General features: G+C 50.2%; 9 protein-coding genes across 9 annotated transcripts; 5 read left to right on the top strand and 4 right to left on the bottom strand.

The window, feature by feature from the left end:
- The first annotated feature begins 477 nt into the window (after window positions 1–477).
- P174DRAFT_441068 (uncharacterized protein) lies at window positions 478–1891 on the top strand. Its single transcript, XM_024827219.1, has 3 exons — window positions 478–879; window positions 934–1104; window positions 1165–1891. The coding sequence occupies exons 1-3, from the start codon at window positions 749–751 to the stop codon at window positions 1553–1555; spliced, it is 693 nt and encodes a 230-aa protein (XP_024682408.1). The 5' UTR covers window positions 478–748; the 3' UTR covers window positions 1556–1891.
- Window positions 1892–2382: 491 nt separating this feature from the next.
- P174DRAFT_441067 (acyl-CoA thioesterase II) lies at window positions 2383–3770 on the top strand. The gene is made up of 3 exons (XM_024827218.1): window positions 2383–2502; window positions 2575–2991; window positions 3058–3770. The coding sequence occupies exons 1-3, from the start codon at window positions 2397–2399 to the stop codon at window positions 3606–3608; spliced, it is 1074 nt and encodes a 357-aa protein (XP_024682407.1). The 5' UTR covers window positions 2383–2396; the 3' UTR covers window positions 3609–3770.
- Window positions 3771–4317: 547 nt separating this feature from the next.
- P174DRAFT_370462 (heme-dependent oxidative N-demethylase family protein) lies at window positions 4318–5506 on the bottom strand (the record flags this gene model as incomplete). The annotated part of the gene is made up of 3 exons (XM_024822333.1): window positions 4318–4726; window positions 4782–4904; window positions 4956–5506. 3 exons carry the CDS (start codon window positions 5504–5506, stop codon window positions 4318–4320), a joined length of 1083 nt encoding a protein of 360 aa, XP_024682406.1.
- Window positions 5507–9097: 3591 nt separating this feature from the next.
- Window positions 9098–11446, bottom strand: P174DRAFT_371169 (Hsp70 family protein; the record flags this gene model as incomplete). The annotated part of the gene is made up of 4 exons (XM_024822365.1): window positions 9098–9297; window positions 9354–9792; window positions 9843–10775; window positions 10844–11446. 4 exons carry the CDS (start codon window positions 11444–11446, stop codon window positions 9098–9100), a joined length of 2175 nt encoding a protein of 724 aa, XP_024682405.1.
- Window positions 11447–12237: 791 nt separating this feature from the next.
- Window positions 12238–12630, top strand: P174DRAFT_161742 (uncharacterized protein). Its single transcript, XM_024821205.1, has one exon. It carries the CDS (start codon window positions 12335–12337, stop codon window positions 12539–12541), a length of 207 nt encoding a protein of 68 aa, XP_024682404.1. The 5' UTR covers window positions 12238–12334; the 3' UTR covers window positions 12542–12630.
- A 398-nt stretch (window positions 12631–13028) lies between these two features.
- On the bottom strand, window positions 13029–14590 carry P174DRAFT_450761 (N2227-domain-containing protein; the record flags this gene model as incomplete). The annotated part of the gene is made up of 3 exons (XM_024828963.1): window positions 14287–14590; window positions 13873–14162; window positions 13029–13843 (listed from the first exon to the last, which is right to left on the bottom strand). The coding sequence occupies exons 1-3, from the start codon at window positions 14415–14417 to the stop codon at window positions 13029–13031; spliced, it is 1236 nt and encodes a 411-aa protein (XP_024682403.1). The 5' UTR covers window positions 14418–14590.
- A 115-nt stretch (window positions 14591–14705) lies between these two features.
- Window positions 14706–15617, top strand: P174DRAFT_441063 (proteasome assembly chaperone 4 family protein). Its single transcript, XM_024827217.1, has 2 exons — window positions 14706–15048; window positions 15149–15617. The coding sequence occupies exons 1-2, from the start codon at window positions 14823–14825 to the stop codon at window positions 15391–15393; spliced, it is 471 nt and encodes a 156-aa protein (XP_024682402.1). The 5' UTR covers window positions 14706–14822; the 3' UTR covers window positions 15394–15617.
- Window positions 15618–20631: 5014 nt separating this feature from the next.
- P174DRAFT_441060 (transcription factor domain-containing protein) lies at window positions 20632–24018 on the top strand. Its single transcript, XM_024827216.1, has 4 exons — window positions 20632–21476; window positions 21536–21633; window positions 21694–22470; window positions 22524–24018. Exons 1-4 carry the CDS (start codon window positions 21009–21011, stop codon window positions 23638–23640), a joined length of 2460 nt encoding a protein of 819 aa, XP_024682401.1. The 5' UTR covers window positions 20632–21008; the 3' UTR covers window positions 23641–24018.
- On the bottom strand, window positions 23889–24807 carry P174DRAFT_441059 (tubulin-binding prefolding complex subunit GIM3). The gene is made up of 4 exons (XM_024827215.1): window positions 24710–24807; window positions 24505–24639; window positions 24357–24424; window positions 23889–24277 (listed from the first exon to the last, which is right to left on the bottom strand). Exons 1-4 carry the CDS (start codon window positions 24725–24727, stop codon window positions 24085–24087), a joined length of 414 nt encoding a protein of 137 aa, XP_024682400.1. The 5' UTR covers window positions 24728–24807; the 3' UTR covers window positions 23889–24084.
- Window positions 24808–25381: the final 574 nt, after the last annotated feature.

Raw genomic sequence — 25381 nt, 5'->3', positions numbered from 1 at the left:
CTGATCAGTTTGACCTGCATCTGATAACCAAGCATCTGGATGTGGAGACGTTGTCGGATCATCCGTGACTCTATTCGGGTTTAAAGTGGATACAGAGCTTGGTGGTTACGATAGATAAGACTGAATAACACTGTAATTGTTGGACCAATCGACACTCGATTTTAGTTGAATATCTATCGCATTTGATGTCATCGTCGCCCCCATCGCTATGAAACGTGGCTGAGGGCTCAAGGTATTCAGCATCCAATGTCTAGTCAAACCTCTCCACTCCATGTCCCTGTCAGCTTACAGGACAAAGACCGTCACAGATCGGCATAATTAAAATAGTGATAGCCTGTTAGACTAGGTCAGGTAGCAGCATGCATGGAGTCACTAAATATAGTCCTGTGCGCCTAGTGGTCTGTTCCTTTGTGACACGCTTTTAGCTGCATAGATAGGCTCATCTCGCCGGTTTAGTGTCAGTGGCTGGTTCCTCAGTCTGTCTTCGAAGTAGACATTGCTGGGATCAAGAGATATTAAGCCATATTAATATTGACGATCCCCCCATCAGACCTGTTTCAGCTTTTTCTTTCTCTCGTCCCTCTCTCGTGCTCAATCTTAGCAAACGAGTACTCCGTATAAATCATAATGTTTCGATAACATACCCACGCTCGCTTGTTGTCGCTCGCTCGTTCGCTTCTGCTACTGTTGATTCTGAGTTTGAACCGTCCGATATACCAGATTTTGGGATTAATGTCTCGCCGATAAAATGTCTTCTTCGCAGTATCAGGAGCTCTGGGTGTCGCAGGAACCCATACAGCGCCCGACTCGAGAGACCGACACCGTGCGATCGGTATGGCAATTCCCGGCGGCTATGGCATCGACGCTGTCGCTTGTGGGGTATGTACCTGAAAATAATGCCACAAAACGAAAGAAGCATCTAATAGACTCCAGGTACTTGATGATTCCACTCGCGCTCGAAAAGCCCGAAGACAACCCGCAGATCAACAAGACGATCCTGACCATCGCCGCAATGGTCTTGATCGGCGTTGCTTACTCGCTGTCTTTTGTGATCGTTTGCGCTCAGATCGACCAACGAGCCTATCTCCTCTACTCCGTCTTTCTGTATGTTTGATCCAGAGAGGTGTAACAACGAAGCAGACTACAGACTAACCTGTATCCCAGCCCCTGCCTCTCATCGAGCCTCTTCGGCCTCTTCAACCTTATCTTCAACATCCTCTGCCGCAACATCCTCCCTATGAACAATCTGGCAACCATCGTGGTCAGCCTCTGCTGCGCCTTTGTTTTTCTCTACGCTCTAGGCGCACTGTGGATCTATGGACGGACCGTCGCGGACGAGACGCGCATCCAGTACGGCTCTGCGAGCCCAATCCTACTCACCGAGGAGGAGATGCAGCGCCAGCAGCTGCTCCGATTACTGCAGCAGAATGGAAAGAAGAAGAGGACCAGTGCGAAGGCGGTACAAAAGACGTTCAAGGTTGATGTGCCGGAGGTTGTGAGTCCGGGGAAAGGGTGGGATCGGTATATGCCGCCGAGGGAGGAGTATTTTATTTGATGGCGTGGGAATCCATACGTGTCATGAGCTCATGTGGATAGATGCATTATGTGAAGCTGATACGCGCAGGCATGCTGATGATACGTTGGTCAGACACGAGGATATCTGCGACAGTTGACCTCGGACTTTCTGCAAGCTTCCTGGCTCCTGGTTGCTAGCACTTAGTTGCAAGCGCTTGTGAATTGACGAGCGCAAGTCCCGAGTCCGGGGATAGGTCGGCATGGCGTCATGTTGATAGAACCTGCTTTAAATAGATCGCATCTTGCTCGATACTACTTTTTACTAGATATATGAGCCAGTCGTGTCTGCTTGATGCCTGGATAAATCATGCCCCGGCTGCGTGCTCTTCCTGTAAATTTCATCGGGCCTGGACTCACGTGCACTTTACTGCTACGATGAGCACATGTACTGAGGAAATTCCGGCTAAACCTCACTGCTGTCATATCAATCCTGCTGACAATCCTCACCAAATAGAAGGAATATTCTCCGTAGTCGGAGTTCAAACTCATAAACGGTCAAAAGGGGGCCCTGTTAATAGAACCCATGAGGTGAAACCGCCAGCAGACTGACCTGGTTGACAATAATAATAAATACGATGATCCGTAGAGCCGATTCTGTTCCTTCGACGGACTGATTAGTGATGCCTATCGTCATCTGAAGTCGGCACATCCAGACGGTGGAGATGCCTCGGCATTTTCCAATTCGGGAGTCCCGTGCACCGCGTGAAGATCGAGGACGCCGTCATCATCCGCCTTCAAATAATGATTACCCTTCTCCTTTTCTAAATCCTTATCCGTTTATCGCCAGATTGCAGCATACATTGCTACCTGGAAAGTTCAAAATGGCGAAACGAGTGACACTGTTCGAACCCCCACCACTGGATGAATCCAAGGCGCCGATCGAAAACGTTTTGGAGTTGACCCCAGTTGTTGACATTGGCCCCGTACGTCTTCCTCCTTTCACACTGCCATTAGACTTCTCCACAGAAATCATTCCTCTATCTATACTGACGCGATTAGGATGTTTTCACCAACACGCGCCCACTCTGGCATCCCCCGGCGCCCGCGGCATCTTCGGCGGAGCCGCCATCGCGCAGTCCCTCTCGGCCGCAATGCGAACGGTCCCGACCGATTTCGCCGTCCACAGCATGCACTGCTACTTCGTTCTAGCGGGCGACTCCGAGATCCCAATTTTGTACCACGTCGAACGAGTCCGTGACGGCCGCAGCTTCATCACCCGCACCGTGCAAGCCCGGCAGCGCGGCCGGCCCATCTTCACAACAACCCTGAGCTTCAGCAGGGCCAACAGCGGCGGCAAGAAGCGCCTCGAGCACGCTACGCCCAAACCGAGCCTCGCTGACCCCGCGGAGGGAACCAGAGGCTCGCTGGAGGATAGCAGGGGGCCGTTTGAGACACACAAGGCGGGGACTGTCAATCGTAAGCAACTCTCTTCTCCTAGGCTAGGAGGGACTAATATGAGGTGCTGGAACTGACGTGATGCAGGCGACTCGCCCAACCCCGAGGACAAGCGCGTGCGACGGTTCGCTCGCGCCCGCGGCCGCATCTCCGAGGCAGGCGGACACCAAGCGCACCTCTCCGCGCTGGCCTACATCACGGACAGCTACTTCGTCGGGACGGTAGCGCGGGTGCAGAACATCCCGCGGTTCTCGTCGCCGGCGGAGTTGCGGCGGGCACTGCAGGCGCTCAAGAACCCGTCCGACCTGGACGACGAGGACATCGCGCGGGCGATCAAGGAGCTGAAGGAGGAGGAGGCGGCCGATCTGCGGCGGCGGCTGGAGGGCGCGCTGAGCGAGGCGACGAGCCAACCGAAGGAAAACCGGAAGGAGGTCGGGATGATGGTTAGCCTGGATCATTCAATCTACTTCCATAATCCCTGGGCGTTCCGCGCGGACGAGTGGATGCTCATGGAGATGGAGAGCCCGTGGGCGGGCGAGGGCCGGGGGCTGGCGATCCAGAAGATCTGGTCGCGGGATGGGACGCTAATTGCCACTTGTACACAGGAGGTACGTTTACATTGCACTTGCGCTCGCTAACATTTAGGGTTTGGGCTACTGCCCTGCAAGAAAACGGCCGCTAATGCTTGTTCTTGTCTTTCTAGGGAGTGGTGCGATTAAAGCAGGATGAGCCTCCTCGTTCGAAGATTTAGCGGTATTCGGACTAGGTCTGTTTTTCATTGCTTTCTTTCCTTTTCGTTATTTACTATAACCTTGATAGACTCGGCGAATACAGCACATCTGGCCTGTTTTGCGTCTGCTTTATACATACTACCTTTGTTGTACCTACTGATTTACCGGGTTTAGCGCCAGGAACAGTAGTATCAGTTTCGAGTGCATACAATGACACTATTTCAAGCTCTTATCGTACTTTCTTCGGAGGATGGTCAGTGTGGAAGGAATGCTTGTATTCGAGTTCAATGTTTCAGAGCACATTTCTTCACATTTCTCAAGAAGCGTTGGTAACACAACCACGCACAAAAACCTAGGAGACATGAGTAAGGTCTCTCCCAAAGTGTTGAACGCTTGCCCGTCGAATCATGGTAGTCGTCCATGATCGTAGCGAGATCGAAAGGGAAGAGAAACCGTAAGAATTCGCAAAAAACAAGCAGAAAGCCGACCCAGAACGGAAAGATAAATGATGATGATGCTAAGGACTTTTTGAAATCAGAGAGCCACCCATCCGTTTGGTTTTGCAAAAACGAAGAAGAAAACAAGAAAAACGCGCTAATGCTACAAAGGATCAAGATCATACGTCCAATTTCTCCGACTCAAGCTGCTGCGGAAGTGACTGCGTGCGCTTTTCGCAGAATTCGAGGACCTTGGGGCCCCAGATCTCGCGGCCCTTGTACTCGCCCACGTAGTCGGGCCAACTCTTGGTCTCCTTGGCGAGATTCTGGAGTTCCTGCATGGGCAGTTCGTCCAGCGTCGTTAGGAAGGTCTTGACGCCGAAGACGATGGTGCCTGTTTTTGGTAAGCGGCGAAATGTCTGACGCTCGCGGCGGATGACGATGTCTTCTGGTGCCGGGTCGGGGTTGTCTTCCGAGAGGGTTGTTGGACGATAGAGAATTTCGAAGAGGGTCTCGTCGGGACGCTTGACCTCGACGAAGTAGTTGGATCGCTCCATCGGGGAAGTGGGCGTGAGCCGAGCGAGGAATCTGAGAGAGTCAGCGTAACGTTCTTTTCTTGAAATTGACATTCGAGGCTACCTACTTGCTAACAGAATTGGCAACCTGCTGGTGCCACAGAGGCACAGGATTGTGAAGCTGGGAGATAGTCCAACCGATTCGTTCCTTGACTGTCCAGCCAACGGGGAACAGACTGGCACTGGCGGCTCTGTCGGCGGCGTCAGTCGGGGCGAACTGTCAGCGCTGCACTTTGACTTACAGGTAATACTCGCCGTCAGCATTCTGCATCAGAATGCTCAAGTCCTCCATGGTGAGCCGGACGGCGATTTCCAGAGGGTCCACCTCCTTGTTCTCCCCTCCGAAGACGAAAGTTTCCCCCGTCATTCGATTGTGGATGGTCGACTCGTCCCCGGACTTCTTCCGCTCGAACACGTGCGGGAATCGCTGGCAGAGAAATTCAACCACTTCCTCCAGCGCTTCGAGACACGCATCGTACGACTCTGGCAGGCATTGGAGAACCTGTTCCCTTTCCTCCCGCAGCAGTCGACTCCGCACAAAATGCTCGTCCATGTAGTTCTTGTCGACGGTGAGCCAGTTCTCCACGTCCAGCTTCCGGATGTCCATCATGACCCGGTATCGCTCCCTTCCTCTGATGGGTTGGGCGGGGTATGGCGCCATGCGCTTGACATCAGTGCAGCCTGCATTCTGGGTAGATTTCTGAAAGTATGATGCCAGCGGCCCTTTTTGTAGTTTGATGACGAGAAGGGGGATGAGGAGGATGAAGAGGGCAGCCCATGACAAGCTATTCATCGCCTTTGACAATGGTATACAACAACGCACATTCAAGATAGGGAAACAAATTGTATAAGACAGAGATAGAAGAATGGAAGGAAAGAAAAGAAAGAAAGCAGAGAACAGGAAGAAGGGGCACACTCTAAAGAGACTTTTGGTGTAATCTACACATCCAGGACGGACTCGACAGGGCAACACGGGCAACTAGACATTCGTCGATCTCCACTCTCAGCGGAGGGCAATGGCCTCAATTATAGTTGCCTGGACCCATGGAGCAGAAGAAGATCATCTTGGTCAGACGATTGACTCCGAGTGACTCAAGAGGGTCCAGCATTCCGGATTCAGGGAGCTGTGCAAGACTGGACTGGACTGGATCGATGATACGTTCAAGTCTTTCCCCGCAAAAGCCGCAATTCGCTGCCTTTGTAGAGCAAAATAGAACCTGACAGCATCCACATGATCAGCAGACGTATTAGGAGATAGTAAGGAGAATATAGTGTAAGGTACCGTATCTTCTCATTACTACTACTCAGCTCACGCTGTGTTGCGTTGCGATGCAATGAACCAACCAAGCAAGTAGGAAAAGCAAGCTCCACAGGGAATCCTTTAGTAAGTTAGCAAGTAAACTAAGGAGTGGGTACCTACGCCTTGGATTAACGAATGGAGAGATATGATTGGAGCGCGCTAGACGAAAAATCATGTCGAGATTTTTACCTTCGTCTCCCCGCCATACACTACAGCTAGCTGCCGCTATGTATTTCCATTACTAGAGAGGTATCTAGGCACACATGTTATCAAAGCTGTTACTGAGACAAGACCCATAGTGAGGAGATTCAGTCAATCTAAGCAAGTACTCTGGCATATCCTCATCCATGTCATCCTGAAAATAATCGGGATTACACATTGGTAGGTCAAGTCAGGTGCAGCTCACGCGGATACAGTCCGTGCGCCAGATCCCAGACCCCGTGAGCTGAATGGGCAATCATCATGAGGAGGATCCCCCTGCCTATCGAGGTCAGGCTCTGCGGCTCCATTCCAGCGGTATCCCGTCTCTTTCCCGACTGAAAATAACCACCGAGGATCGAGGCCGAAAGAGGATTCTCTGGCTACAGCACTTGGCAGGTATGTTTGTTGGTCATCACACATCATCAATCATTATTAGTATTACTACCGGCCTCTAGCATTACTAGAAAATAGTACTACATAGATAGATAGAGAACAAATGAAAAGCGTGGGATGCAGCGTGGACCCAACCCGATTTGGAAGTCGGTGGTCACACACTTCATCAACATACACATTTCGGGTGCCTTTGATTCGACATCATTTCCCCTGAGTTGCTGAGAAATCTGCTGGAAAATTAACATAATCCCTCCGACCACTTTGTCAGTACTACCTATACATCCACACAGCCTACAGAAGTACAGAGAACTCAGACGTGTATGGGATGGTTTCAGAGACGATCTTTGGCAACCCCCGCGGTGCTAACCACTTACATCCAATATTTTTATAAAAAGGAAAGGTAAGGATAATGATCACGCAGACTACCTGGCAGCGATCCACTTGGCGAGGAGTCCAGATCTATGATTTTCATTTTTGTCTTATGGTTATGGAGCCACCCGGTGTTATTGAATTGAAAACCATCTATCATCAATAAATCATTTGCCAGGATACTTATATTACTGCCTACCAGGTCCACTCGAATAATCTGGGGGTTTGCGCTGCAACCGCCAGTACCAATCTCGCGCAAAGCGCGCTTGCCGCTATCCTTCGCACGACATTGTTTGGGTCGTGTGGAGCAGCTCAGTCCCTAGCTGGGGTCTGGTCGAGGTCGAGGTCGAGGATGAGGATGAGGATTGTTGAGGGTCTGACTCCTGGAGGATCACCAATTTCATTTTCTTCAGAACCGGTCAATAATTTTCTTGTGTGTGTATGTTTTCTTTTTTCCTCCTCATTTTGATCTACAATTGCTTTTTGGTGGCCTCGTAGTGAGGTACTGCACAGTGCCAACTGCCAACGCTAACAGACTTTTTGTTCCTCCCCACCAGAGGCTTGCTTGACTACTGTAGGCTACCGAGCTGCTAACTACAGTAGCTCCAAGGAGACTCGATTCTCCTTGAACTCTAAAGATGAGCTGATCTGCTAGACGGGGCCACTGTAAGTATCTAGTGCAGTATTGCTTTTTTGCCTACCCGCCAGCTTGTCACTGCTGGCTGCCAGTACTGGTAATAGCTACTCCATACTTGGTACCTGAACCGAACTCATGGAATAAGCACCATGTGCTTTAAAGCCTCAACCACTGTCACCAGATAATAGAATAGGCTAAGATCCTACGCACGAACTGCAAAGGAGGTCACAGGATAGAAAGGGCCTGCTGTCAGTCGTCAGTCGTCACTGAGGACTCCTCCGGCCAGGCTCTACAATAACCCAGCAATGCTCCACCAACTACTTTTGTCAACCACTGAAGAGATCCCTCGTCCAAAACGACCCCAAGAAATCTAACTGGTTACTTAGCTCTTAGCTCAAGGCTGTGCAAGCTGAAGATCCGCGCCCCAAGCCCAAGCCAGAGCCAGGGCTGACTGTCCGTGCACTGCACCGATGCCACCGAGTGTCCCACTTCCCACTAAGGACTACACTGACCGGGTTCTCCGCATCATCACCTCTGGTCATCCAGTCATTGGACTCATGATGCCCTGAGAGTCTAGTCTACACGGCATCGAGTCATCAGCCATCTGAGTATCAAGATACTTCGACTAAGGAGTGAAGCAAACCCAAGTCCTGCGTCCTCCGTGACGCAAAGAGACTTTCATTATTGCATGCATATAACTTAATCTTCTCGCTTGGGACTCTCGCCTCCCCTCCCCGGGAGGAGATCATTTCCAACTCCTATGGGTACAATTTGCATCAGCTGACTTTCGTCATTGCTGACGCATCATTAAATCTAGACTAGACGGTAGATGCAGGCTGCACCAATACCTTGACCTCAGGGACCTGGATCCCGCGGACAGTTCAGTCTGGATGCGAACGGATGGCCGACACGTGCAAACGACAGTCAGTGTCATGCAAGAGAGGCAGGAGGTCACTCGACCACTGCTGCTAATCCACCTACGGACTACTGTATTATCTCATTATATATGTCAGTGGTTCGAGCTGACTGGCATCCACGTTTGTCAACGGTGTCTGCAGCGTGGCCTGGGTATCCCTGTTCCTGACCTGTGCAACCTGTGTCTCTACCCAAGGTGGAGGATTAGGCAAACCTTCGAAATACTGCACTCATTCTCATGCTCGGCTTAAAATGTATACTATATCAGGTTCAATTAAGGTCGTCAACAATCATAGAGGTATCTAGGTAAGAAGAGAACAAACAGGGGCATGACCGCATCATATACCAGCATCAGAATCTTCCAAGTGGCTCCGCACATGCCATATAAAAGAGAAAGGTATAGACTCCGCATCCTTCACTCGCTGGATCATCCAAAACGGCCAATGGTTTCTTATAGTCCCGTCCGCGAGTAGCAAACTCGTATATAAATCATAGCCATGACACGCAAGGATCCATGCCATCCACCCTCGTGACAATATCATTTCGTTATTTTTTTTCCCTCGTAATGTTTACCGGAATTTGGCTCGGCATCGGCCCATGACCTCACCCTGGCAAACCAGTTCGGCGCTGAACTCGCTACCGTCGAGTGTCAGGTAGATGTCAAAGTATACCCGGTAGAATGTGCCCTGAGGAGTGTCCATGCGCTCAAAGTCGGTCTCGAGGTTCTTGCGTGACAGATCCGACGTCAGGGTTACAACCTCCTTGATACCTGTATCGTTCACGTCAGTCCACGTCACCACTCACAATAAGAACTCAAGCACTTACGCGGATCCTTGGTGTACTCTGGACAGACATCCTCGTCACAGGCGTACAGGATATCCTCGTACATCAGTGTCGCTCCCGGCGCCACCTGTCGGAAAAAGCTGACCTTGACCGGTTCGCCGATCTTGACTCGCTCGCCCTTTTGTACAAAGATCTGTCGTGTGTACTTGCACCGGTCTCTGCCGTCCAGACTGGGAACACGGTATTGTTCCGGGTGATAGCCTTCCTTGAATGGTTGAAGAGTGGCCATGAGGTAGTGCCGACGTGCCACTCGGTGGGTGATCACTCGCTCAGTGATACCTGCGGTCACGGCTCCTTTGACGATCGCGGCAACCGAGTCCATGGGTCGCACCACCTTGGACTGATACTGAGGCGGTACATGGAGCTTGATCTGCTGGAACAGATATTCTGAAGCACCGAATCCGCCGACCACGAGGACGTTCTGCCAAATCGTCAGTGTGATTTCAGCATTGTCGCAGAGATAAAACCTACCTGGAGCGATCGATTCTGCGCTTGAATCGCGATGATCTGGTTCCGAACCAACTCGAGAATGCGGTTGACGACAGGCTCGAAACATTGAAGGATTTCCTCATTGGTAAACGTCATGTACCCCTCTTCGATGCCAGCCTCGGGGAAGTCTGCTTCGATACCCACATCCACGGCCCACTTCTGGCCATTGTTACGGAAGTCGGCCTTGATCCGGTTCTCAAAGTCCATAATGCATTTTGCGTACACCTTTCCGGCTGTTCTCGAACCGTCGGGCAACTTCATCTTGCGAATCTTGGCCCGCAGGATGTTGCTGAAATTCCGGTTCAGAGCCGTCGAACCGCACGAATCTCCCGATCCCGCCGTACACTCAGCTACGCTGAATGGCTGCTCCTCTTCGACCTCGTACGCGATCAGATCCACTGTTCCTCCACCGCAGTCCACAATCAGAATCGCATCCCCGACCTTGAGCTGAAGTAGACCGGTCTTCGCGCAGAACAGCGCAGCAGCCTCGGGCTCCGAGATCAACGTCAAGCGGTTATCGTTCTCGTCGCGCAGAAATCCAGCCTGCAGGGCCGCCGCCCTGGTTGCTGCCTTCCCCGCATCATTCCAGATTGCAGGCACGGTGAGATAGTATCGGATATTGCGCTCTTCTCGAGTAAACACTTCACCAAGAGTCTTCTGTAATTGCGCCCGCATCGCTTGTCGCAACTTAAAGAGGTAATCGGCTGCAACATCGATTTCCGATTTGCCGGGAGGAAGAGGCGGAAGGTTGATGGGATCGATATAAGTATTGCCGGAGAGCATGAGCTGTAATTTGAACCATTCGACCTTTTGCACGCCGGGCTTCGGGTATCCAGTGGGTGCCAGAGCCTCCGAAATATCCGGGCCCCAGCCTACCACCTTCTGATATTGATCGTAGTACAAGACGGTAGGAATCTAGATTAATTCAATAGTCAGAAACAACAAGCGCCAGGCGAAATCTCCGCAGGTCTCTAAGCGCCCACCTTTTGCTTGGTATGCGTTCCTGCTCCGGGCCATTCTGTAATGATATCTTCGCGAGCCTCATTGTTGGTCGCAAAGGCGAACGCGACACCGGAGAATGTTGTACCAAAGTCGATACCAACAATCAGTTGTGCCTTGCTCCGACCAGCACCCTCGACTTCGACTGCGGGGTTCCGTACGTTATACTGAGGCTGCGGCAACGAAGGAGGGATTCCATGGGGAACAGGTTGCTGCAACGGATACCCAGGCGGAGCGCCCATGGGCTGGACAGGCTGATGGCCGTACTGCACGTTGGTGTTCAGTGGGGGCGGGTGATGAGCCAACTGTTGACCAGGCGGCATGGGGCTGGTTGGCCGCCCCGCGGTGTTGTAAGTATAACTCGGAGGACGACCCAATGTATTTTGATTGTTCATGGGGAGACTGGTCGATGAGGAACTATGGCCAGAAGGCGGAGAGCTGGGGGAAGTGGCGGTTGAAGGCGGGGCGACGAGAGTGTGGGTGGATGGGCTGGGACTGGCGACTTGGGTAGCGGAGACGGAGACGCTACTATTGTTCTTATTGCGTTTGAAGCCGAAGGATTTGAATCGTGAGCTCATCAGGTCCATGTGAAATGACCTGTGACGGAGGCAATCCGAAAAGAAGAGACAGGAAGGAGGTCAGGAGAAGGACGAGGGAGAGGAGAAGGGCGGGAGAGAGGGGGAAGAGGAACACAATGAAAGAGACCGAGTCAGCCGATGATGGAGAAAGAGGAAAGCCAGTGCTTGCAAAGGGCGGATGAAACAAACAACTCCTTTGTTTGAAGAATTTTTTTAGCTTTCTAATCTGGATGGGTTAGGCAGAATTTGGGTGGAGGAAGAGGAAGAATGACAATGATGGAGGAACACGAGCAAGGCTGGATGAATGGAATCAAGGGATCAACTGTCGTGATTTAGTTTGCATGGGGCAAGGCTGAGACTGTTGAGGCGTCACAGAAGACTTGACCTGCTGGATCATCAAAGCTAACAGAGGCGATATGCTTTATCAATATTGATTGAATCGTAAGTTGGACATGATTATTATGAATCAATAAGATGAGATGCAAATGATCCTGATGCTTATTGTTACTGATTTGGCTTATGGCTTCAGCACTTGGCCAGCAACGCAGCAGCGAATATGTCCTCTGCAGTGGCACAGTTTCTGCTTCGACATTTATCTGCAAGTTTGCAGATATCGAGTCCTTTTGTTTGATGGTAATATTTTCTATCTTTAGCATCTCTTTTCCAGTCGAGGGCAATGCGATTGACAGCTCTCCTCGCCATGGATATGGGAATCCGGGCCCGACTCGGTGTCCCTTGGTTGCCAGTATTGTCATGTATTGTACAGTACCATACATCTCAACCACCAGCCAAGAATCTGCCTGATATCCTACCACTTATGAGTAGCACACGTCTTGATAGAAGCCTTATTAATATGGAGAAAATGCGATCGATACACATTCAAGCATTGTCACCACCATGAGCGAGCATGAGAGTCCCAATTCTCCGCAGATATCCAACACTCCCCCGTTCCTGAAACAGAAAGTGGAGAGACTTTCGGTCCTGAATCCGAGGATCGAGAATCAGGATACGAGCGATCTGCCTTGCCAAAGTGGAGAACTTCCATCAAACCACCATCTCTCAAAAAAGGGTCCATCAATCATCCTTCTCTTTTTGCAACTCTGAACTCGCTTCTAGCTCATAAATTACAAAGCAATCATGTTCCTTATTGTCAATGCCACTGTCAATGCGAGTAAACCGTTCAAATGTCTCCGTAGATTCGTGGGAAATCACAGAACAGCCACGACGCAGCCACTGCGCTAAAGTTGCTAAGCCATGTTCCTTCCCTTTGTTTGTCTGGTTTGTCTGCGGCTGAATCGCGTATCTGTACGGATGCTGTGTTTTGTATGGTGTGATACCGTATCCGGATTACCAGGTCTCCGAGTCTCAAGGCTCAAGCATTCATCAGGTACTCATTTCCTGCTGTATATTGACATAAGGTACTATCAATGTTATATGTTTCTGAAGCGAGTCAGTAGTCTTACGTACTAGTAAAAAATAACGGGTGGTGAGCAGCAATAAATCGACCCTTGACCTCCGAGTCGTGTTAGATCGCAAGGTGGATTTTCGCAACCCATTCAAGTGCGTTGTGAAGGAATCCTCTTTCATTTCTTTAATTTTTGATTTCTGTCTTCTTGCGCGCTACCCAATGTGACGGCCGGTACAGGTCCTGCAGCATACTCCCCGGATCCTGGATATAACCACACAATGGCCGGTCTTCCGCCGACTGCCGTTTCTCGATGCTGAAGCCCATGCGCTCGACAAGGCAAAACACCTCTTCTTCTGTCAGCTCGACATTCCCCGGCTCTCCAATGCCTTGAGAGTGATCGCTTCCACTGCCCTGGCCCTTGTTACTGCCGTCCTCAAAGTGCCACAATAAGGGTCCAAGATTGATCCAAAGACCGTTGGGCTTGAGGCAATGTTGGATTGTTTCGATGTAGCGAATGAGATTCGGGGCCGTGTCAATGAAGAAAACGGTAGCCACGGCATCGAACGCCTCTTTATTTGAGGGATTGTTGTAGAGCACGACGAAATCCGCCGCAGACATGCTCATCGTCCCAAATGGCGATGCATCCCCGGCTTGAGCCTCTATCATCGCTGTCGCAGGGTGCTTGTCCGGGATCATGACTTTCTGTAGCTGCTGTTCGCGCGATAGGAGGTTGGAGAAGTGCAGCGCAAACGGGTACAAGGCGTGCTGCTGAGGACCGCCTGTGTGGTTTAGAACCCAGCTGCTGGCCAACAGCTGGTGATATGAGATCTCATTGCCTTCCGCGGCGAAGCCTGCTTGACAGATCTCGAACACCAGTCTTCCCAGACCGGCGCCCGGGACGAGCACTCGGATCTCGTCCCCGGCAGAGTGCCGGTCTTTGAATTCGTCGCGCAGGTCACGGAGAACAGGCTCGTAGCATACCTCTCTCTCGGCTCCCCCTCGGCGCTCCAGTCGCGGTAGAACTGACGGATGGTTGAGTGCGCCTTGTTGACATCTGAAGACGTGGCCATGCCGTGCCAGTTCTGCCGTGGATCATTGGGATCCGGATCGGCTGGTAGGCCGAACGATGCGAGGCCTGTCGCGAGAATCGATTCCGCGATGTCGGCATTGACATCGATAGCGTCATCGACGCGGTTGAAATTGTCTAACAGGGAGAACGGTGGCTCTGCCAGCATCTGCCAGTGCGAGGATGGGAGCGCATAAAACGCTTGCCGGCGGCGATGTGTAGTGTTCATATGTGCCGTTCTCCGATACTGCCTGGTTCATGTCAGCAATTATAGTTATAGCATAGCAGTAAGATATCTTGATGGAAGATCAAAGCCATAGCATCTCGAATTGTAATGATCACAGATTCTGACGGCCTCTCTCTAGCAACACACACCTGAAAGAATCCAACGTAGCAAAGAGAACCCGCCGTTCTTCGAGGTCTGCCAGGGGATCAAAATCCCCCGACCAGCTTCGAATGTCTTCCGAGTCATCAACATGATCATTTTGCTGCAGTTCAGTTGCCATTGTGGCCCCAAATGGAGAGGAAATGCTCGTCTCTGAAGTCTGGACTGGCTCCCAATTGCGCAAGCCTGCAGAAGCACAATAACTATTTCAAGGCAACTTCAATGCATTTTCTAGCTCTAGTAGGATATACAACTGACATCTGCTGTAGGGATATCTAGAGTTTGGAAGAACTCTCGTTCCGCTGGAGCTGCAGTGGTGAAATACATGGACCCGCTCTGTTTGGCGGGGAAACATCCAGAAAGCGGTGCTTCATTATCGGCGACAATCAGTTGTCACCACAAACATCACCTTCCTTATATCTATTTCTATCAGATTAGCCAGACACACACCATACTCATCCAAACCGCAGGAGATATCTTTGATTTGAGATATTCAAGTGGCAAGAATAATTCTCAGACTCTCAACATGACAACAGCACAGCCGGTCGCACCACACACTGAACTTGTCACTCCGGCCTACAAACCACAAGAGATCTCCTTCCCACTACCAAAAGCACTCCATACAACCGCACACGTCCATTTGACGATCCTAGAGACGTGCGTCACAGTATTCCTGGCTACTACGACACCAGGCGAGCCCGGAGGCTCCCTGAAGCCGATGGGGAGTTTCATCTACGCCATGCCTGATGTAAGTTTCCCTGCCTAGATATAACCCATATCCTGCTGGCATTTGTTCAAACGATGATATGCATGCATTCCATCATGTTCGAATAAGTTGATGACGTATGACAGCGCCATACCCCCGTTCGGTCATATCAACTGTGTTATACTCCTCCCCCTCGACGGAGGAATATACATCCCGAGTCGCCAAGATCCTAGCCCGACGGATGAGCCTCCCTGTCTACGTGGGCTGTAGCATCGATCCTCGGGCCCTCGAGTTGGCCGTTGAGGAGGAGATGGAGGGATTGAGTAAGTTGGTGGAGGTAATTATGGATAGGTGGGAGAAGACGAAGAATCAATCCAAAATAACTGGATGATATCTCTGGTCGCTGTCTGTCTCCAATCTGCATTTTTGGATTGCCATGATAAGATCGCATGCTACTAATGCTGCCTTATATGGCACGCATATGGGGCTTGTCTCACGGTTCTAACCGAGGGTGCGCGGTGAGTGGTGACTGTCGGTGGTCAGCTGGTCACTATCTAGCCTACTGCTTCTCGTTGAGACTCGAAACCCAGAAATGGTCTAATCTGCGTATCGCCGTATCGGTACGGAGTAATCCGAAGTGAAACACGATCTCCATCAGGCTGAATCATAATATATTCAAGGATTAATTTGTCTCGGAGTCCACTTTCTCCAGGTAATGGCTAGTCAAGGTTAGCGGGCATCAGTTGTGATCTGCTTATCTGAATCTGGTTTAGTAGTGAGTAGATTCGGTATCAATGTCTCGGATAGTGATCCTTTGGAAGAGATGGCCCGCTCCGGGGCTACTGCTGCCTGCATTCCGAGTTCCGATAGGGCTTTGCACTCTCAGCTCCGTAAACATGAGACGCATCTGCTGGGATCCAGTCTAGCTGTCAGGTTTGTTTGCAATTCAAAGAGCGAACGACAGGTCAGACTAGTGCTGATATTGATCTGATGTAAGGGTTGGTTGTATGATGTTGACACGGCATGACCGTGATGGGCCACCGAATGGCACGCCACCGGCCAACCACGGAGTGTCGTCCATAGGATCTAGGGATTCTCTGGTCGGTGACGCTGTTACCCTGTACGGTGCATATGTCCAAAAGAAGTGAATTGGACACGGACTGATGGAACATAAGAAACCGATTCGGCAACGATTCCGAAGAGCCAAGCCATCAGGGACCAGGAAGTGGATCGCTGTCTCATATGCCAGGGAATTAAGTGATCATCATCAACTTGACGTCTGACAAGAGCAACGGCCGATGTGGCCCCTGGCGAACAAGTAGCATCAGGTCGGCTAGTATCATCTCTGCAACCTGAGTATGTTGCACTCTTTGTTCTCTAAGCGAGGTGCGCAGTGTAGTGTCTCTTGGTCAATATCAAAGCTCAAATGAGAGATGGAGAAGGCCGCAAGGATACTGAGATACAGACCGTCGCGTGACCAACGGATGTCAAGTAGTTGACAACAGTCAATTTAATTTGACTCTCAGTCGATAGATAAGAGCAAACACAGCAGTGTCTTGAAAATATATCCTTTACGAGGAAATTGGTAATTACCACCATCTTGTGAATCTCGGACCTCGAGGGCCAAAGCCACAGCTCAAAGGTCAATGCATAGCCACGTGGACCGTTGTGCTCAGGGGATTCCAGGCAATGGCCGCAGCTGTGGACAAGAGATCATAAGACCGAGGTTTGAGGCAGGGATGAAAAGCGCAGACAAGGGAAGTTGAATCTGTTGAATGCAAAGAGTCAGGGATAAGATGTGCGCCCCTTTCTTGACCACGCGGAAATCCCCGAGTGCTGCACTTGGCTCTACCGTCTGCCTACTATGGAGGATCTATCTATCGGGTTTACTGTTAGATCTCCATATCTAATATCCGAGACTTGAAGAAATAAATCATTCTTGAAATTGGGATGACGAAAACTGCTCACCCTTCGGCTTCAACAAGCCGTCATTCCAAGTGGATTCGTAGTACCTGCGAATCGGCGCGCGGCGGTGTCTGAAATCCTCATGCTTTTCGTGGGAGACACCACATGTGAGTGGAGCCCGAAAGCCTACTTTATCCAATCAAACATGCTGTAACACGCCAGAGACTGATTCCATGTCTCCCGTGCGGCAACAGTTCCGTAGGTCCTTTAATGCTTTCTGATTGGCTCGGCTCCTTAAATACTGTGACGGGCACACGAGGTAAATGGCTGCTAAGTTTAGGCTAACTCCACTCTGGAAAGCGATCCGGTGTCCAGTAATGAGCTACCTTAAGCGACCCGGAAGCCGAAGGTGGTATCTCACCGGTTGGTGATGAAATGAGGGTGTGCAGCCTATCAGCCATTTGTGTGTGGAGCACTCCGTACAATTTCCGATTGAGCGTTCAGTGCGGTTCAATGTCTCTCCCATGGCAAGTCGACAACGATATATTCGTCGCTCTGGTGTCCGGTATTATTTGGCCATTGAACGGCGCCAGTGGAGTCATAACTCGCCCATGGCGTCGACATTTACCGAAAAGGAATAATCAATGTGCCGAATGAAACATGGAAATGACCTCTCTGCTTTTTAATGCTGCAAGATGATGTGACAAAGATTGCGTTTTTGCGATCTTCTCCTATGAATCTTGACCGCTTCAACTTAATAGTCATAACCACTCCATCATGGACAGGGAAAGAAGAGGGTCTGCTGGCCCCAAAAGAACCTGCATCCTATTTAATAAATGACAACCTCTGCAACTGGTATAGTCCAACGCAGGAGAAAAGGCCCCCTGCAAGGCAAACATGGCGTGTGCGGTATGTCACAGTTTCAGATGGTAAGTGCCACACGAGGACGAACCGGAACGGGCATCAAAGCAGCTAGATGTAGGAGGCGGCTGGGAAGCAATGCACGAGCCGCCTAGCTGTACCTTCCATAAGCCTACAGGATGCATAGCAATAATATTGGTGATCAGGTTTGTTGTTATACGGGTATTTTATCCACCTCTCTTCTCTCCCCATTTTGTGCAGGTCATGCATAAGAAAAGGTATTCCAAGATGATCTGCCCCTTTTGTAGTTGTAATCGAAGATCACTGCGTACTTCAATTCATCAAAGTACTAAAGGAGTTGGCCTTTATTGTCATGGCCATTCAGCCAACCACTTTCCGATGGTGAAATCTGGCGATGGTTGAGCGACACGAAGGGCTCAACAATAAGATGACTCCGCTTTGGGATAGCGCACCTAAAGAAAGCATTGCCGGCTAAGCGGCTGGATCTACGTAGGAGCGAATGCAATGAGCAAGAACCTTAGTATCAACGCACAGCTTACTGCTATTGTCATTGATCGGCGAAGCCACCAACACGAGGCACTTGTGGCAGAGGAGGTACTACCTGGGGTAACTCGGTCGAAACACGGACTTTGACCAGTCACAACGCAGGGGTTGACAATAACGGAAACCCCTCGAGAAACGTTCGGATTATTGGTTAAGCATTAGATATCTGGGTAGTCTTTGAACTTGGTTCAAAGCCACGAAAATTGTAGACTAGACTGTGAGCCACGTATCGACCTTGCTATCCAGTACTAGTCAGACCCATTCAGTTTGCTGCCGCCACGCCCTCAAAACTTCAAGAGCCCTTCCCATGAAATCCCTGGACTAGTCCGTATCCAAAACAGAACCCCCGGCTCAGCATCCGGGCTAGGCCTTTCAGCCCTTTAAGGTTCCATGGAGCTCAGCAATGGGGGTAGTCCGAGGCGGCCGTTGATAGATTGCCAAAGCTTACCCATCTGTAACAACGCAAGGGAGAAAAAAAAGCCATCTGCCTTCTATCTTGACGGATTTGTTGAGCGCACGATCAGTGACTCAGAAAGACACATTCGTAATGGTATCTGAAGCAGGAGAGCAGCCTCTGTCCAGTGTCCGGAAAATAAGCACAGCACGGACTCCAGCTTCGCCGGTGACGAAAAAGAAAAGAAGTCAAGCGGACGAATCAAATGTTCCGGATGACATTTCGTCCAGCCAGTCTCTAATTCGACGGACCACTTGGATCCTTTTAAACATTATTTTTGAAGTTTGAATGGTTGAGCCTTCGACAGAACCATACTTTGGCTGACGTACCTTGCCTTATTCAACTGCTTATCCAATATCGTACTCCAGGCTTGGTGATGATCATCTAGGGAACCATCACCCTAGGAGATGATTGCCACGGATGTGAGATACCTTACAGGCCCGCTTGCCCTGTTAACTTGCATATGAATTTACTCACTCATTCTTGAAGTCAGAGATCTTATCCAAAAAGAGTAGGTACCTTATACTACGGTAGACATTGGATTTGAAGTGAATAACATGGCAAGAGAACTACACTCAACACTGCCACTGCCGATCTCGGGATACCACTTCGAAATTAGTCTACTTGCTAGCCTTGTCAATAATCAAACAGAGGCCTAATCTCTTTTATTTGCCTCCACTCATGGTCAACTAGACTCCGGGATTTCATCACGCTAGTTACCAGTTAGCAACTTGCCAACATTTAGACTACTAAGGAATAAGGAATACACTTTGAAATGTTGAGCCAATATCAGTCCACAGGGCCATACAATCGTCATGCCTAATAGTAGTATCATAACATGGCCAAGCCGACAAAAGATGCCGAAGTAGGTTACGCGGAACAATTCGCAGACGTAGACTGTATGAGTCTGCAAGCAATTAAGTAACCATCGTGTGTTCTTTCATGAATAATTCCTCGTCTAACCGGTCCTATCTCCACCTCCTGAGATCTCAGCCTACTCCGATACTCTGTGCTATTTTGGTGTGAACCGGCGTTGTTTCAGCCATGCTCTGGCTCTGTTCTCTTGACAGGGGTCTGCCGAGAGAGTTTTCGGAGTTGCTTCCTGGAAGTTTCTTTTTTTTTCAAAAGACCCTGCGCACTGATATTTTTCTTTCCATCATTTTATATTAATATGATTCTCGCGAATATTATTTTTATAATTCCCCCCTCTTCATCAAATCGATCTTGTTAATTAAAGATATCTACTCTGGTAGAATACTACCCTGACTATTGAAGCGCACAGTCATTATTGTTGTGTTTCGTATGTCAGCAAAGATCGATCATTTGGTAGCCAGTGTCAATGTAATCTGGTCTTATCCTGACCAGGAAGCAACCCTATTCCATAGTTAGCATCATAACTAATGTTTCCATTATCCAAGGATCCTTGTCTACTACTTGGTTAGTAGTCTGCTAATCACTTCTCCAATCCTTCTTCGCTTGTTCCTTCCCGCTTCTGTTCTTGTCATATGGTATCGATCTCTTAATTTTGTCTTGGGTCAGTTTAATAACATGTTCGATCGCCCAGTACTTAAATCCTCCACGTTCCCTTGAGCAGCAAATCACAGACCTCGGCAACTAGGTACACATCTCGGCTGCCTATCCGTGGATCAATTGGATGGCCTCAACTTTGACAACCACCACTAACTATTCGGCTTCTCCCCGCAGTCTTTCGTCCTATCAACTTGAACCCTCAAGATTGGAGGACGACGTGAATACCCAAGGGCCATAACGTCTGCCCTTCCGCACCAACTCTAATCTTGCACCTTTTCCAAGGACTGGTTGTCTTTATTCGACAGTGAGAGATACATTATTTAATTCCCGTTGCACACTTTCGCCACCACAGCCAGCTTGACCTTGTCAACTTTTTTGGACTGACAGTCCTTTTTATCTTTTCTTCTGCTCCTTTTACATTATTATTATTATTATTTATTATTATTATTTGCACTGATTGCTCTTGTATCGTCTCAACCCTTTCCGCCTTCAGAAATAAACTTCATATACACTACCGTCTTCGCTCTATAAGCTTTCGATCATTCAATCTGTCTCTCGGGTTGTCTTTCCCTCTGTGCAGCCAAGTCAACCCAACTGACGCCACTTTGAACGTGGACAACACACACTTTTCCAGCAAGACACCGCACCAACTCCCCTGATGAACTGGCTTTTCATGTTGCGATTCAGGAACCATGCAGACGCATTATTACCGCTCTCCGGCTAGCCCAAACCATCAGAGTGGTCGTTATGAGTTACCTCCAGTACAGTCAGTGACCTCTCCTTCTGGTCCTTTCCCACAGGGAACCTCCGCGGGGTTAGCTTCCGCTCCGCCGAGCAGGCCCGGCAGCGGACTGAGAATGGCTCAGCTGTTACAGCCTCTGGGACAAACACCCTCGACAACTTCGACATACACTCGTTCCTATGAGTCTAGTGGCTCTCCCGCCGAAGTTCCTCCAATCCGTTCGGATGTCTCTTCGCTCAATGGATCTGTATCGGGGGGCTCAACTCTTCCTCCGCCTGCATCTGTGGTGGGGCAGCAGCAGCAGCAGCAACACCATCATCATAGTCACCACCATCAACAAGGTCTACATCAGAAAAGGGCGTATCGCCAAAGACGGAAGGATCCGAGCTGCGATGCCTGTCGCGAGCGGAAAGTCAAGGTAATAACTCTATGTACAAGTTCAAATGACCATGGATTCATTGACCTTGTCTTGTCTAGTGTGATGCGTCGGAATCGACCAGCTGTACGGAATGCACCAATCGAAAAGTGCGATGCCAGTTCACCAAGGAAACAAATAGACGCATGTCTTCTATCAAGTTCGTGGCTACGGCGATTCTTCCGTCCGGAAAGGTCCTGCGATTCTAACGTGCAAGTAGACAAGTGCAGGATCTGGAAAAACAACTCTCGTCGACCAAACAGCAACTTCAGCAACTGCGAGCGGGTATGTTGAGGTCAGATAATCTTATGGATTTGGAAATCGATGGCACTGGACAACCGCAATTGAAGCTACCCGACATCGGCCCGTATCGTCCCTCCCGAAGACCAAAAGCGCCGGTGTTGCAGGATCTCAGCGAGGCTCGAGCCAATCTGCGAAACTACGGACGAGGGATTCTCAAGGTACCCAGGCCGTATCGTCAGCCCGGCCCCAAGTCGCTTTTAACTGCTGATCCACCTCGACTCCCTCCGAAAGAGGTCGCGAATCACCTCCTCTCACAGTATTATTCGTGCATTCATTGTGTTCTACCAATCATCCACTGGCCCAGCTTCATGATTGAATACGAGAATGTATACCGCAACGGATCCCTTGTGGGTGTTCCTCGGGAATGGGCCGCGGTTCTCTTCGGTGTGTTTGCCTGCGGGTCTCTGCACACATTGGACCGGAATAGAGAAGAGGAGGGGAAGGAGTTTATCAAGATCTCTTGCGGGGTCATTGACGTCTGGCAAGATAACTTCACACTTGATCAAGCCAGATGTGCCCTCTTGGTCAGTATATTCCTTTACGAAGTCAATTCGAAATCAGCGAGCTGGGTATGGATTGGATCTGCAGTGAGGATCGCGCAGGAGTTAGGCCTCCATATTGAATCTGGTCCGTGGCCAGTTGTCGAGAGGGAAATGAGAAGACGCATGTGGTGGGGGATGTACGCGTGGGACAGGTTTGTCTTTTGGAATGGTTTCTTTACATGCAACGATGCTCATCGTTCTCTAGGCTTCTTGCGCTGGAGATGGGGAAGCCGGTATTGATCAACGACCAAGATTGCGACGTTGATCTTCCTTGTCCGTTTGACGAGCAATACATCGCAGAGGGTGCTTGCGTGCCTGAAGGCCAGCAGACCACTCCACTTTTAGCCACCATCCATGTCGTCCGCTCCATTGGCCAGTTGACTCGGACCTTACGAAGCTACAGTGTTTCCACCGGAACTCTTGAAACCTTCGAACGACACTTTAGCGCCTGCCTTGCAACCTTTCCTCCCCAATACCATCCGAAGTCCGATTTACCTCTCGATCCGCGCTCTCTTGCCCCGATTGGCTATCTTCAAAACGCCCGCCTCATTCTCCACCGCCATAACATATCTCCCTTTTGCTCCCCCAAGGTTCGATCGGCGGCTTTGGATTACAGCATTTCAATCGCAAAAGATACTGCCCATCTTCTTTCCCGTTGCATGCGCTATGCTTCGAGTACAGGGAACGATGACTGGCGACCATTGTTTGCATCCTCGGCCGGGACGATGCTGTGTACACATATCTGGCGTTGTGTGCTTTTGCTTTTGTTTCGTCAGGAATTTGGTGCGGCATTGGTGTGCGTTCAGGTCAGCGCCGTGGTTGGAGATTCGCGCACCGTCAATGCAGCCTGTGGACGGTACATCGCGTTCTTCCTCAAATGCCTGCTGGAGCGGTTGCGCCGGGGTGATGCAGCCATTCTGGAGCGGGACGAAGAAATGATGGCGTATGTGTCCGGTGACATGCAGGGAACCAGTGACGGCAGCTGGGTATGGGAAGGCAGTGAGGCCGGTTCTCAGCTAGAGGCCATGTCCCCAAAATACGACAGCCCAGTATCGTTCACCCACACTGGTGCCCGGAATGATTGGCCTAGCGGTGAAGGTTCAGAGATCGCTTGGGAGGGCTGGGACTGGGTCGAGCGGACAGTCGAATATCTCTTGAAGGAGAAGCAGCAGCAACAGCAAGAGTACGAGCGGCGGGATGTTCCGCTGGCCGCGAAACCAACCGAACCGGTACTTTTCAAACCGGAGCCTGCAGAGCCAGCACCAGCGCCAAAAGAAATGAACTCGGTTCAGTCACGGATGACGATTGCGAGCATCATCTGATTTGTACAAGACTGCTTGTCAGAACGGCCGTGAGAGTGCCCCTGTATGAAGCGTCGCCAACGAATTCGAGCTCATGCTCCACGTACACGCTCTCTTCCCGACCAGTTGCTCCGCCACAGCAGGAGCGAGGTACGGAATCGGCGCAGCAATCTACTTCCGAACAGATTTTGTCGGTGCCTTTGTGTTATCTTCGCCAGTACTAAGACTGGATCGAGGGTTTGGGCCACAGACGAGACGAGATAATGGTTTACGACAGATTTCTGCTTATATGTTTGCCTATGTATACATACAGCACAATATCCTAATATCCATGCAGATAGTGATATCCATAGAATTATACCATCAACCGGGTCATAACGGTTGACGGATCTGTTCATCATTGTTGCTGACCAAAAGTGGAATATCTCATTGAAAAAGGAAGAGCAAGTAGAAGAAGAGGAAGATCTACGTCTCCAGATTGATACTCCGTCCAAACCGCGCATACAGCGCAACCTTGAGCTGCTGCAACTCCTCCCGTACATCTCCCAAGGTCTCTTCCAGCTTAGACACCTCCGAATCAATCTGCTCCGTCGACGACGCCAGAAGAGACTGCGCATCTGCCAGCGGCAGCTGGAAGAAGGCGTCGCCGACCTTGTACCTGCTATGCGTCAACAAACCCCGCATGACGGTGTACATAAATAATAAAAGCAAAGCAGAGCACAGAAGGGAATACCTACGGGACTAACTCATCCTCATCCGCCAACTCAAGCTCAGTCGAAATCTCCTCTAGATCCTCCTTGTCTTTCTATTCGCGTAGCATCAGTATCATCGATTGGAGCCAATGGCATCCCCAGAACCGGGGATTGAGTGTAAGCGTGAACGTACCTGCTTCGCCTTAAGCTGCTCCTCGAGCACAGACTCGCGCTGATGAAGACGGCTGAACCGGTTGATTTTCTCTTGGTCCTCGCGCCGGACTTCGTTTTCTTCGCTGCCGGCTGTGGCTTCGTCTTCTTTGCTGAGCTGGGGGATAGCGTTAGGTTTGGTTTCTACGGTTGGGGATGGGCTGGGGACGGGATTATCTAAGGCGTACCATGCGGTGGTTCATCATTTTGCTGGTGGTTTCTAGCCCGTGGGATACGTCTCGAGCTTGGTGGTGGTGGATTTATGGGCTTGAGTATCTAATTCTTGGTCAGGTTAGGAGATTGATTTGATTGCGGTGGGAGGTGGTCCGTGCGGGGCAGGATATAGCAGCATGGCTGTCTGTTCGGATGGGATGCGATGAGACGGCATACGGAGGAGCTACTCTTGGTATGGTCTATTGTCATGGAGTGTTTTAGGAAAGGCAGTGTACTCGGTGAGTATTGCCATATGATCTATATTTGTTTTGTTTTGTATACAGATGTAAAGACTGGTGAGAATTGCTGTGATTCTTAATCTGGACATGTGCTGCATCAAATGATGCTCAGGAGCTGCGATGCGTCCAGTGTGTACTCCGTAGTGTAGTGACTCGTAGCTCAAAGTCATAGAGTTGAAAAATCGATAGCTCTATCTAGGAGGCAGCACATTTCCTAAGACTGGCTATAGACTACTCTAGTATTCTTGTCTGGTCAGGATGGAGATATCGACACAACTGGATGACAGCGGTCGGGTGACATCATCAGCAGCCCCCTGTCATCTCTCCTCCGCAAGAAGGCTCATTTAGAGCTGGATAGGATAGCTGTTTAGTGCCTGTTACGAGGGCAGAATCGTCCAGCTCGTTAAG

Source organism: Aspergillus novofumigatus (assembly GCF_002847465.1).
Source record: "Aspergillus novofumigatus IBT 16806 chromosome Unknown P174scaffold_4, whole genome shotgun sequence".
In the NCBI taxonomy this organism is placed as follows: domain Eukaryota; kingdom Fungi; phylum Ascomycota; class Eurotiomycetes; order Eurotiales; family Aspergillaceae; genus Aspergillus; species Aspergillus novofumigatus.
The sequence above is the reverse complement of the archived record's forward strand: the minus strand, read 5'-3'. Positions and strand labels throughout refer to the sequence as shown.

Coding starts and splice junctions, on each gene's coding strand:
- P174DRAFT_161742 (XM_024821205.1), top strand. CDS start 12,335: ATGAGCGAGCATGAGAGTCCCAATTCTCCGCAGATATCCAACACTCCC.
- P174DRAFT_441067 (XM_024827218.1), top strand. CDS start 2,397: ATGGCGAAACGAGTGACACTGTTCGAACCCCCACCACTGGATGAATCC. Junction 2,503..2,574: donor TGTTGACATTGGCCCCGTAC/GTCTTCCTCCTT, acceptor TGACGCGATTAG/GATGTTTTCACCAACACGCG. Junction 2,992..3,057: donor CAAGGCGGGGACTGTCAATC/GTAAGCAACTCT, acceptor GACGTGATGCAG/GCGACTCGCCCAACCCCGAG.
- P174DRAFT_441060 (XM_024827216.1), top strand. CDS start 21,009: ATGCAGACGCATTATTACCGCTCTCCGGCTAGCCCAAACCATCAGAGT. Junction 21,477..21,535: donor GTCGCGAGCGGAAAGTCAAG/GTAATAACTCTA, acceptor TGTCTTGTCTAG/TGTGATGCGTCGGAATCGAC. Junction 21,634..21,693: donor AGACGCATGTCTTCTATCAA/GTTCGTGGCTAC, acceptor ACGTGCAAGTAG/ACAAGTGCAGGATCTGGAAA.
- P174DRAFT_441063 (XM_024827217.1), top strand. CDS start 14,823: ATGACAACAGCACAGCCGGTCGCACCACACACTGAACTTGTCACTCCG. Junction 15,049..15,148: donor CTACGCCATGCCTGATGTAA/GTTTCCCTGCCT, acceptor GACGTATGACAG/CGCCATACCCCCGTTCGGTC.
- P174DRAFT_441059 (XM_024827215.1), bottom strand. Junction 24,425..24,504: donor AGCAGCTTAAGGCGAAGCAG/GTACGTTCACGC, acceptor CTACGCGAATAG/AAAGACAAGGAGGATCTAGA. Junction 24,278..24,356: donor GATGAGGATGAGTTAGTCCC/GTAGGTATTCCC, acceptor GACGCATAGCAG/GTACAAGGTCGGCGACGCCT.
- P174DRAFT_441068 (XM_024827219.1), top strand. CDS start 749: ATGTCTTCTTCGCAGTATCAGGAGCTCTGGGTGTCGCAGGAACCCATA. Junction 880..933: donor TCGACGCTGTCGCTTGTGGG/GTATGTACCTGA, acceptor AATAGACTCCAG/GTACTTGATGATTCCACTCG. Junction 1,105..1,164: donor CTCCTCTACTCCGTCTTTCT/GTATGTTTGATC, acceptor CCTGTATCCCAG/CCCCTGCCTCTCATCGAGCC.